General features: G+C 30.1%; 1 protein-coding gene across 2 annotated transcripts in view; it reads right to left on the bottom strand.

Moving 5' to 3' along the window:
* Positions 1–12,727, bottom strand: part of LOC115876826 (neurotrimin-like) — a 167,587-nt gene that overhangs the window by 87,100 nt on the left and 67,760 nt on the right. For both annotated transcript variants that reach the window (XM_030892796.1, XM_030892797.1), the window contains exon 2: positions 4,022–4,128. In XM_030892796.1, the coding sequence (XP_030748656.1) occupies positions 4,022–4,128 (107 nt within the window). The remainder of the gene's footprint in view (positions 1–4,021; positions 4,129–12,727) is intronic.

Here is a 12,727-nt window from a genome sequence, read left to right as displayed (position 1 = left end):
AGGGTGATTTTCGCAAATCTAAGATTTGTCAGCATGCATGGGACACAGGGCACAGAGTAGATTTTAACAACGCAAACATTATTATGAAAGAAGCGATACCCTTTAAACGAAAAATAAACGAGGCTTTTTTAATACAGTCTAATAAATATAAATGTATTGCTCAGGTATCTGTAGAATTTAGTAATGTATTAGGTTCTTCTTTGAAGTTTAACTTATAATATAATGCCATTTTAATAGACCGTTTTTATAGACGTATCTATTGAAAATAACTAAAGTTTTCGTGAATAATAATTGTATTTAGATATTTTAAATAGTTTTTTTCTTTGTTTTTTAACAACTTTAACAATAAAGGAAAATAATTTTACGTTTAGTGACTTTGACGATACATTGTACATTGTATCGTAGACAATGATTCGTTATTGAAACTAAAAGAATTTCGGACTTTCAGTGTTTTTATTTATTTTGATTGACACAAGGCTTTAGTCAGCAGGATCACTGGATATCTGGTGGCAGTATAAAAGCTCTTTAGTTTTAGGAATTAGACTATATTTATATATTTACACTTGATAACGGTCAGTGATCCTTCTTGAACGTTGTGTTAAAATAAAAATAAATAATAAAGACAATGAAGTCCGAAATTCTTTTAGTTTTGAAATTTAAATAATTGTATAAAGAAGTGCATATCAGGGAAAGCAGGATTATGAACAAAGACAGCAACATTCATTTTCTATGTATTATTTTTTGTATAGAATTAATGCCATTTTAACAGACCGTTTTTATAGACGTATCTTTTGAAAATAACTAAAGTTTTCTCGAATAATAATTGTATTTAGATATTTTAAATAGTTTTTTTCTTTGTTTTTTGTGTTTTTTTTCTTCCGGCGAATGGAAGAGCTATACTTCCCGAAACGGTAAGCATTTTTTTGTCCGTTAGGCAAATTTGTTTATTTGTAAATCACTGATGCTTGGCAAGGTCTCCGTTGGATAAACACAGCAGTGTTTACAAAAAATAACTATTATATATTATTTTGTAGATTTTCTTAGGGTGCAAGTGGCGAAATATCCATAGGACTTTTTTGAAGAAAAAATAATTGGATTTAATAATTAGTATTATAGATTTAAGAGTCCATATCCTTTAGTAAACTAGCCATTAAACCATAATCGAAAAATTTTTATACCGGAAATAAAGATGACTAGAATAGAAATCTGCATAGAAGGGTAATTTTCTTTTCCAGTCTGTCTTGCATAATTTACCCCATTCTAGTAAAGAAATCGCATTCTCGAACTCACAAATTTCCCTGTAGGTTCGGTTTATAAAATATATGTTCTAAATCAGGCGCTATTAACCGCTCTGTTTATTATTAAGTTCATTAGGAAATTTATTGGCTCTTGGCTAATTTATATTGAAAAATCTCTGTAGAATTCTCTTAAAAATAATTAGAAAATGTTTATATTCGTGCTATTGAGGAGCTGACGTTTTATCGATATTCATCTAATTACTAATTAATGTTTAAATATAAATTCCAAATTAATACAGATAATATTTTTTGCTTTGGTTTTATTTATATCGGAACCTAGCTGGAAGTGTTGAGAAATATTTGTCTTTTAAAAATAAACTTAATTATCATTATTATTGGATATCTCTTTTATTATTTTATCACGAAAAATATTTTCTTTCTTTTCCGAATACTAATTGTCGCCTGTAATTTGATTGTTCTCTGTGATAAAACAGAATAAAAGTTTACCGCAGTGAAAATAAATTTAAATTTACTGACAAAGTTTGGAAACAAACAATAAGATCTAAAATGAAACTATCCTTTATAACTGTTTTGATTCTCCGCGACGTTTTAGGGTTGTATTAAAACATGTTTTCTTCTCAAATATTTTTCATGTCTTTATTAAATTTGTAAAATCCGATAACCAGCTATAAAAACAAATAAAATAAAATACTTAACATTTTTGATGTCTCCTCAATTTGATTTCATATTTCTTATATATTTAAATTTTCCGGATTCATTAAACTCGACACAGTAGATAAAGCGAGCTAATATTTAAATAATAATTGCTCTTATTTACTAACTCAAAGCCGTAGAATAAGAAAATATAGGCTATTGTAGTCTTGCGGGAACAGTAATGGATGTAGGGACCTTTTAAACAATCATCAAAAATAGTTGAGTCAGAAAAAATAATTTCCTCATAAAGCAAGTTACTAAGCCCTCAAAGGTAGTACTTCAAGTATATATTCTGAATCTACATAAAATTTCCTACAAATACCGAAATTTTCATAATTTTATGACTATGTTTACTATCTTTCTAGGGCTTTTGAAAAATAGCCAAAAATGGTATTTTTTTGCCTTTTTTCCATACATATAGTCTTGAAAATTGACTATTTTCATCATGCCACCGATTTTGTTAAAACTGCTGTTATTTACTAATTAAAAGGCGTAGAATAAGAAAATATAAGCCATTGTAGTCTTACGAGAAAGTAATGAATGTAGGAGACGTTTTAACCATAATCAAAAATAGCACAAAACAAGGAAGGGTCCAAAAAATTAATTTTCTCACAAATCCAAGTTATCTCTTTTCCCACAGTCCAAGTTATCTAAGCCTTTAAATGTGTATATATTCTGAATCTACATAACATTTAAGCGACATTTTTACAAAATCTTACTTGTACAGTTCTGGATATATGCAGCATTTTAAAGTCCATGAAAATTTATTCATCATAGTTTCAAAATCAATTTTTTCATAAAATCGCAGCCTTTAATCATTTAAAAGTTTATTTATACGAAATTTGCATAAAATTTCCCACAAATACTAGAATTTTCAAAAAATTTTAGCAATGTTTTCTATTTGTCTTGCATATTTTCGTAAAATTAGTTTTTTGTTTCCTTTTAAAAGTGCTAGAAACTTTTTGTTGTTTTCTCATTTGTTTTATACTTTATATATTTACACTGTTCACTGTTCATATTTTATAAATTCAGAAAACAGAAGGAAAACGAACCAAATTTACATCATAAATTCGACAGGTATAAATGGGGGTGTGGAAAATAAATCCAGGAACTTAATATTAAAATATACAAATAAATATTTTAATCTATTTGATTTCTGATGCCGCAACGTAATTATAAGATACAATGACGCCTTAAAGGCCTAAACTTGCGCCTGGTATATAAGTTATGTATTTGATAAGAATCCTGCACGTGACTTCGAATAATTGTAATGTTCGCGCGGTATTTTCAGGGATTAAAAGTTTTGGGGCAGAGTTGACTAAACCGAGCTAATTTTCAACCGCACCAAACCCTAAACATATTTTGTTAATTTTCTGTGATTTTCTTTTTCTTCGTTTCTTTTTCGTATTTTTCCAGTTAAATACGTACCTTTTGCCCAGGCATTTATAAAACTGTTTGTACAAAACGCATTCTTGTAATACATAATTTTATTTTACATTGACTTGATTATTTTACATGTAAAAATATAACTTTCTACGTAAAAATGTTTTTGAATCAATTTATTTGAGGTTATTACTATCATAAATTATTTTTTTCCTTCTTAAGGACCAGGAATAAAGATGTCCCCCATAAAAAATTAATAAATCCTCGCGAAAGGAGATCTTTATGGCTGAGAGTTAAAAAAAACGAATTTGTAGTCTCCCGAAGTTAAGTAAAAGGATTTAAAGCGAGTTAATTAAAAGATCAGGACCGGGGTAGGCCTCAAAGAGATATTTTGCGGTCCTTGAGGGTTTAAGTAAACGATCCGTTCTGATTTTCACGCTCGCAGCGGTCAGTCGAGGGCTGCCCTAAATGTTTATTGTTATTTGATGCCTGTCGACGGACATGGGCTTCCAATTCGCCCCTTTCGAGAGAAATTTTATAGCCATTTTACCTTTTTTATGTTTTTCTCCATTCGACAGATGTAAGAGTGAATTGTTGAAAGGCTGTAATTCACAATTTAAAGCTTTCTATTTTACTTATAATAAAGTTCCTTAGTTAAAAAAAAATAGAAAAATAAAATTGCTTACCCTAAAGCTGCCAAGATTCTTGACTGAGCAGGCAAATTTGACGTTTCTGCCGGCAGCTACTGTAATGTTCTCAATTACATCGGTGAATTCGGGCTCCTCCACGACGGCTGAAATAATAAGAGAATTACTATACATGCCTTTACTTCAATTTAATGTAGACTGTTGCCACTATATTTATCACCAGAAATAATTTTAGTTATATTGTTCAGTCATTAAGAGCATCCATTATGGGAAGGCAACTTGACGAACAATTATTACAATAGGCCTTAAGATTGTGAGAATACATGTAGCACTAAAACTTCAAATCTCAATCGATTTGAATTTAAAATGCTGATAGGAAAAATATATAACTAGTTTTAATCGTTAATTTTAACTTCAAAATATGTTATTAGTTTTGTAAACGTTTCTACAAACGTTAGATTTGTAGAAGCTCACCGCAAACATGCTCTCCAATCCAAAACAAAAGGCTAAAAGGGCACTTTATCTGATATGCTGATATCGACTTATTGATCCTAGTCTTTCCGTTGGAAGAGCAGTGCGGGAAATCTTATTCTTAAAACACCACATATTTATTATGTACTCTGAAAAATATGCAAACAATAAAGGAAAATAATTTTACGTTTAGTGACTTTGACGATACATTGTACATTGTATCGTAGACAATGATTCGTTATTGAAACTAAAAGAATTTCGGACTTTCAGTGTTTTTATTTATTTTGATTGACACAACGCTTTGGTCAGCAGGATCACTGGATATCTGGTGGCAGTATAAAAGCTCTTTAGTTTTAGGAATTAGACTATATTTATATATTTACACTTGATAACGGTCAGTGATCCTTCTTGAACGTTGTGTTAAAATAAAAATAAATAATAAAGACATTGAACCGAAATTCTTTTAGTTTTGAAATTTAAATAATTGTATAAAGAAGTGCATATCAGGGAAAGCAGGATTATGAACAAAGGCAGCAACATTATTATTAGTATTATTTTTTGTATAGAATTAGGAAATTTATGATATACATAAGAGAATATAAAACAAATATTAAAAAGTTTTTTTGGAAAAGTGAATCTCAGTCTAAAACCGCTTAAAGTCCTCGTATTGCGAATAACGACAGCACTGATATCTTTGGAGATTCGGACTGATCGAGCGAATTACCCAAGTCGCATCTATCTTATCCAAAATGTATAAATTCAAAGGTCGATGGTGTTCTTCAGCTGAATAATTAAAATATCCCGTCAGTTTGTGCAAATTGTTAATATAGAATACAATGACAGCAATAGAGTATGCGCATAATTTAATGAGTTCGTTTGCATAAAGAGGACTTTATACTTTTTCTAACTTTGTGAAATATTTTCTTTTTTTTACAATACAGCAACATTTCTGAGTATGTTCCATTTACAAAAAAAAAATAATAGCTATTATGAGGTGATTTAACGAAAAAAGGCGTAAAGACATAATGGTCTGCCTGCCTTTTTGCCTCTAAGTAAAGATTTAAGGGTCAAGGATATTCTACCGACATTTTCTTACATTAACGTTTCTTATTCGTAATCATCACGCTTAGCTTTTTGTTTGGTAGAGGGCCCACAATGTTCGGATCAAAGGAAAAGAAGAATTTCATTTGAAAGTACGGAGGGTTTTACCCCCTCTATACCTGAACTTTATTTTTATTTAATTCGGTTTCACCAATTAAGTTTATTTCGTTCAAAATGTTAAAATGCCAAGACGTTTTATTAAAATTCTTTACCTTTTAGCAATGAGAGATGGAAACGTAGGCATACAGGATATTAGCTTTTATATCATTTTTGTCTTTGTTTTATCTTAGCTCATCTCAATATCCATCGCAGTGAAAACAATATTATACATAAATTATTTTTAGTCTTACCGCATAGTATAATATTTAAAAAGTTTGAAGTAATACCTCTAATTTGCCTATTTTCCATTTCTTTTCGTTATATTTTTCCTTCTTTTGATTAAAGAGAAAATATATTATTTGAGCCCATCAGTCAATTCATTTAATCGTGATATAAGAGGTTATGAGAATTGACGATTTTCGTCATGTCACTGATTTAGTTAAAATTGCTGTTATTTGCCAACTAAATGGTGTAGAATAAGACAATAAAGGACATTGTAGTCTTACGAGAACAGTAATGAACATAGGGGACGTTTTAACCTTCATCAAAAATAGCTAAAAAAACAAAAAAATTATTTTCTCATAAAGCCAAGGCATCTAGGCCTTCAAAGTTGTATATATTCTGAATCTACATAACATTTTCTACAAATACCGAAATTTTCATAATTTTTTGATTATGTTTACCATGTTAAATCCTTTGAAAATGTGTAAAAATAGCCAAAATTGGCATTTTTAGATTTTTACTGGTAATTCTGGAGTGTTGTAACTGTTTAAATGACTCTAATTCCAAGTCCTCGGAAAGTAATTTTGCAATTTTTCGAACAGAAGAGCATCATCTATTATGTAAAATGCTAATTGGGATAATGCCTCCATTACATGGCTCGGGTATTCGTAAAGATTCGTTAGCGATATTAGTAAAAATTGTAAAAAAGTTGCTGTTGTCGCCGTTCTGTTTTTTCCAGCTCTTCGAACGCCAAACTAATGGGTTATCGAATGAACGAGGAACAATCATGCCCGAAACAATCAGGCCGATAAAATTTTTAGTATCGCCGCTTTGGCCAAAGCATATTTAAAAATATCATGGCAAAGTCAAAATACGGAGAGGTTTTTATTAAATCCGTCCGAATTACAGCGAACGGCGGATGGTTCGATTTTAATTTCCCTTGCAAATTTAACATTGTTGAACAGTGTTGCGTGGCAAATAATTAGATCCAAATCAAATTTCGGAATATTAGAGATTAGTCCTATTAGAACAAAGCTCGGCGATTGTTTCGTACGAATTATCATCACCTATAGACATCTGTTTCGTATCACTTATGTCGTATTGTCCAAAATTATTACGCGATTTCCTCCATGCATATTGTTAATGTCTCCCTCAATTCAGTTAAATGGTCCTCCCATAAATTTACGATGCATCTACTGTTTAGATTAATTACACAGCACTCTGTTTTTCATCAAACTTTCTATTATAATTTAAAAAAGCACTAAAATCTACGAAATAATTACTAGATATGAAATTGTGGTGTTATGTCTTTAATATTGATATAAAATAGTAATAGAAGACCTAGAGAAACGAGGTATTGACATGCCTTATATTGAAACTCTCGCCAATATAATATACAAAGAAGCCAAAGCAAGAGTGATGGTATATAAAACAATCCCAGAGTTCCCAACTGAAAAGGAGTACGACAGGTAGACGTGATATCCCCAACCGTCACTTGGACTGGTCCAACAAGGGATTGAAAAAAGATGGAGAATATCTTGACTATCTGGGATTCGCTGATGACATATTCCTAATTGCCGATGTCCTGAAGGATTACAAGCGCAAATTAACGAACTAAATACAGCCAGCAATCACAAGTAGGTCACAAAATGAATTTAGCAAAAACTAAAGTAATGTGCAACGAACTGGTAGATAGAAAAGACATTCTAATAAATAACATAAAAAACACTGGAAATAGTAATCAATGTAAAATAGGAATTAAAAGACCTAGAAGAAGACCGAACCTGAGATGGGACCATGATATTAGGAAATTAGCAAGGATAACTTGGGTCCGCATAGCCAACAATAGACAACAATGGGCCCAAGTATAAAGACAGTATCTGAATATGTGAGGGAGGCTACTCCATAATTATAGAAAAGGTTGAATAAGCTGAAAATGACGATGTCTGTTATATTGATCTAAAATTAAAATTGCTTCTCAAAGTTTTAAATCAAAACTGCATTCAATAAAAGTAAATTCGAAGTGCTCTTTATGAATATACGTTTTAAATAAGCTGTGAAACGAAGTGTTTTTTCTTTTGCGTATCAGCCGGAGAAATAAAGTTATTTAATCGAAGTGTTTTTTAAATTGGTAGAAAATTGTAAAGCTCCGGGCCAATTTTATTAAATAGTCGTTCAGGGTAGGAAGAACTGTTCAATATTTCTTTATTTTTGAAATAAAACAATGGTTTATTTATTTCAGTCAAATAGATTCAGAATTATTAAATATAAAAATAAAAATTATTATAAATATATGTTGGAAGTATTTAGTTGGAAAGTAGAAGGGCCAATTATTTCTGTATTATATATCCTATTATAATATATATTATAAAATTATATATCTTATTAATTTTTAAATATATTTTGATAAAAAATCTATACTAATAGAAATCAATAGAATAATTAAGTTAGCATTCACTGTCTTGGCAAGAAGGACTGACAACAGATGGACCATAAAAATTACAGCATGGTATCTACGAGGAACTAAAACATCTAGAAGAACACCAAACCTAAGATGGGTCCATGATATTAGGAAGTTAGCAAAGATAACTTGGACCCGCATAGACAACAATGGACCCAATTACAAAGAGATATGTAAGGGAATCTACACCATAATTGGAAATGGTTGAATGAACTAAAATATTTTTTTTTCAAGGAATCAATTTTCAAGGTTATTTTCTTTAACATCCTGTATATTGTAACGATCGATCTAAAATATAGTGTGGAAACTAGAGAGTTCTTTGTGGTCGCCGTCTGAATAAATAAGCAAGGAACTGGCATGGACTGATTTTAAGTTAAATTTTCTTCCTTCGGGGACTACGTTCTGGGTAACTTAGTTTGCGGTCAGCAATCCTTACCGATACTAATCAAGCCCGGGATCGGGTTTAAACCGTGTGCATTCAAGGCTGGATACGTGTAAAATGCGAAGGAGATCGAAACTAATTCGATAAGATTTCAATCTAGTTGTCTGTGTACATATTGAGTTTGTATTTGTTTGCAGGCCCAATTATCTGAACTATAAATTATTTGCTCGTTATTTATGACGTCCACGTTTCAAATTTTGAGACTAATTACGCTGGTCCAGCGTAAGTATTAATTTACCAGAGATACGGCATGGTCGTACATTACTATTTTTCAAATTGCTCACGGACATTCGCGACATTGATTTCGTCAATCCAGTTGGATTGTAATAAATTTTCTTTTCTCAGTTTCCAGGGTTGGCAAATATCATGATTTAAAAAAAATAAAGAAAAATATTTTAAAACGAAATAATTTAAATCGGATTTCCAAATAATTGGGACTTATTTCCAATTAAAGTCCTATACTAAATGGCTAAATATTCTGTTCGATAATATTCGTAACTCTCCACCGATAATATTAACAATTCCACTACGCGTGTCATTTTTCCACATCGGTCACCAATATAGTCCGCAAAAAAGTCGCTCGCTTTATATCAAAAGTATTTTTTTTTCAAACGTCTTAAAAGTATTAATTTTTGTTATTTAAACGCCTAGGCATAAAAGTAAAACACTTTTACGCCTAAGCACAAAAGTACGAGAGATATTATCAAACTGATATTAAATCGATTAAAAAATTATTTGTAATTTTTGAAGGAAAATAGTATGTTCTATTCGAAGTAAAAAGGTAGTTTTTGTGCCTCCTTGTAACGTCAGACTAGCTTTACGCTGGTCTGTCAAACCAAAGTTCACAGTGTTTTAGAAATTATTTTTATATAGTTTTATAACATTTAGAATTATTGTTCGATTTATTAACATTTTATTTGATGAATATATAGGTTATATCTGTTATAGAATTTTTTTTTAGTTTTCTAGGACACATTTTTATAACGTTTACAGTTATTTTTCGAATTATTATAAAGTTTTAAAAATGTTGGTTTTTTATTTAAATCATATTATTAAATTTAAAAAAATCACTTGACTTAAATCATACCGACCTTGTCAGTTTTCAATATCTACACATGAAAAAAAATCTTCAATTTTCTAGTCCTATTTTCTAAATAAAGCTTGAAAATGGCTCGATTCATAACACATTAGTTTCTTCCGAGTTTTACACGTGACATGCGAAAGTATCTTGTATTTTTTTCGGAACTGGGAAGTGTTATTTACTACTTTTACCACGCCCAGAGCTTTGTATTTCTCAGTACTATTTACAATAAAGGCTGAAATTTCTAAGAACAGTTATTTCCCATTACCTTTCACCATTAAAATGAAATTCAGTCAACTATTTCTCACTATTTTTAAGAATACGATTAGCATTTATTTACAAAAAACAAAGTTGTTAAAAAATAACCCGCATAATAAGATATTTAAGAATAATTTATAGCGGAACTTGCAATTTCTCAGATGTTCACTCAAAAATCATGGAAATTAAAGTTAAATTGTCGTTTCAGGGAGTAATTTGCAGTAATTAAGACAATCTGACATGAAAACTTTATTAATTTAGAACTATTATAGATATTCTATTCATCCCACACTATATTAGTTCTGGCAGGAAGAATTTTGAAGTTTTATATACATATAAATTTAGATTTATGTATTCAAAGGCGTTTTTAACCCTTTACATTTTTCTTTAAATAAATCTTGACAAGTAATAATGCCACAGCCATAAAAATTACCTAATCTAGAATCAATAAAGTTATTTTTGGAACTAATAATCAACTATTCGAGTGTTAACTGTATGTCAAGCGTATTTAAGTAGATGCTTTCGCTTGAATTCAGTACCTTGGGTTTGCTTTGCCATCTATTTTTCTAAACCTATATATCTCCGATAATCTTAATTTAACCTTTTATAATAGTTTTTAATTTTCTCCGTCCACTGGATACAGAGGGAATGTTTTTTGGAAAAATTATAAATTAAATAGATAACATTTTTCCACATTCTGAAGACAATATGAATATATTTAATCATATATAAAATAATTTTACGACAGGCTATTTATCATAGGGCTTTAAGATTTAAAGAAAATACACTTATGTTATGTTTCACAGTTACCTTGTAAGAAATTGATTCATAAAAATATTTCCCAGAACAGCAATAGATTCATATTACTAATTTTCTTTTTTAAGTTTCAATTTTACAAATAAGTATGAGTTATTAATATACTAAAAATTGGGCAAACATGTTCTGAGTATAAAAATATTATTTCGGTAAGTATTGATGTTCGGAAAGCTAGGGATATGATAGAAATGTTACCACCTGAATTGACTAAAAAATTAAAAAATATAAATACTTTAAAATGTATGTATGTATCCGTCTTTGTACTTTAATGGCTTTAAATTTGCCGCTAGAAATATGCTTGGCTCTATCTTGACACATAAACAGCATTTACGTCCACACGGCAAAGCTTTAAAATCTTTGAGTCGAAATAAAACAAACTTAAGGATTTCTTGGTTTAAATTCCTGGATTAAAGGAATATTGCAGAATGCATGTCAATTCGTTGGCATTATCAACGCTATGGCTTTGTTGAACATTACGAAATGCTTCGGAGCACAAATTGTACGTCTTAAATTCGTAGAGTTTCTTGTCGATGCGCTTGTGTGTAGTTTAGCACAACTTTTGCAGTTTTAGATAGCGTATATAGGATTTATGTCAGCGGTAATAAAACGGGTAATAAACATAAAGCAAAAGCTGTAAAAAATTATATCAATCTTAATAATCCTCATTTTTCTGAGTGGATATGTATCATCGCCTAATTACCAATAATTTCTTGAAAGCTTTTGTAGTAATAAATCAGTAAATGTAGCAAGTTTTTAGGGGTTTAGAAAATAATTTTGTTTTATTATTCATAAATCGAAAATAAGGCGAACAATTTCATACATACATATTAAAGATCTTGTTGAAATTTAATTTAGTTACTCTTGAAGTAGAAGCCCCGTTCTATATTTCCCGTTTTAATATAACTGAAGTGCATATTAAATAGATTGCAACATATTGGCCCGTCACCTTGCCCAAAGCGAGATAACTGTCGATGTATCCAGCAATCTGACTGTTACTAACAAACCTATTGTTCCGAGGCTACGTACCAGTGCATTTAAGATAATATTCCTTTCGATCCGTTTTATCTATTCCAGTTAGACTATCTGTATCTGCGGCACCGGTCCAAATCAATGCTTAATTTTAGTTTGTTATGAAAATCGTTGCGACTATTTAGATTTAAGCCTAGTTTAATTACTTAACTACCTTGGTAGTTCTTGATTCCTGTTTTAATGTCTCTTGCCTTTGCAGTTCCAAAGATTTTATTTATACATAAATTACGTTGATTTTAGCATAACTTAATTAACTATGATCGCATTTTATTTATAGAACTTTTAGCCAGTTCTTTAGTTACTTTTCCAATTAACCAATTTTGACATTGCATTTCATATATTTTCTACTCTTACTTTGGAGTTATTTTCCCAATCAGGCTCGAGGGTCAGATTTCTATTCTTCTTTTTAGAATTCTGAAACTGACTACGCTGCTAATTTAAATGTTTTTGCGTTTTTATTGGAAATCGGTAATTAAAACTGCCGCCAGTAGGAGGACATCTATTTTCCCAAGAGGTAATTCGCAAATAATTTGCCAAATTTATCTTTAATAATTGTTACATATGTTACAAATTTCAATTTGTTACAAATCAGCTATAATGTCATTTCATGGAATTTTATCGTTGTTAACTGAGCAGTATTCTGAAATTATTTGTACGATAATAAACATTTTTTTTTGGAATTCAGTAACATTTTAAATTTCTTTTTAAACATATCTTAAAAATATAGTGTTCGATGGTGTTTGCAATGATCAAAGGTTTAAGAAA

This window comes from Sitophilus oryzae, unplaced genomic scaffold (assembly GCF_002938485.1).
Source record: "Sitophilus oryzae breed Bouriz unplaced genomic scaffold, Soryzae_2.0 scaffold_1440_pilon_pilon, whole genome shotgun sequence".
NCBI lineage: Eukaryota > Metazoa > Arthropoda > Insecta > Coleoptera > Curculionidae > Sitophilus > Sitophilus oryzae.
Note: the sequence above shows the minus strand (reverse complement) of the source record. Positions and strands in the feature narration are given on the sequence as shown.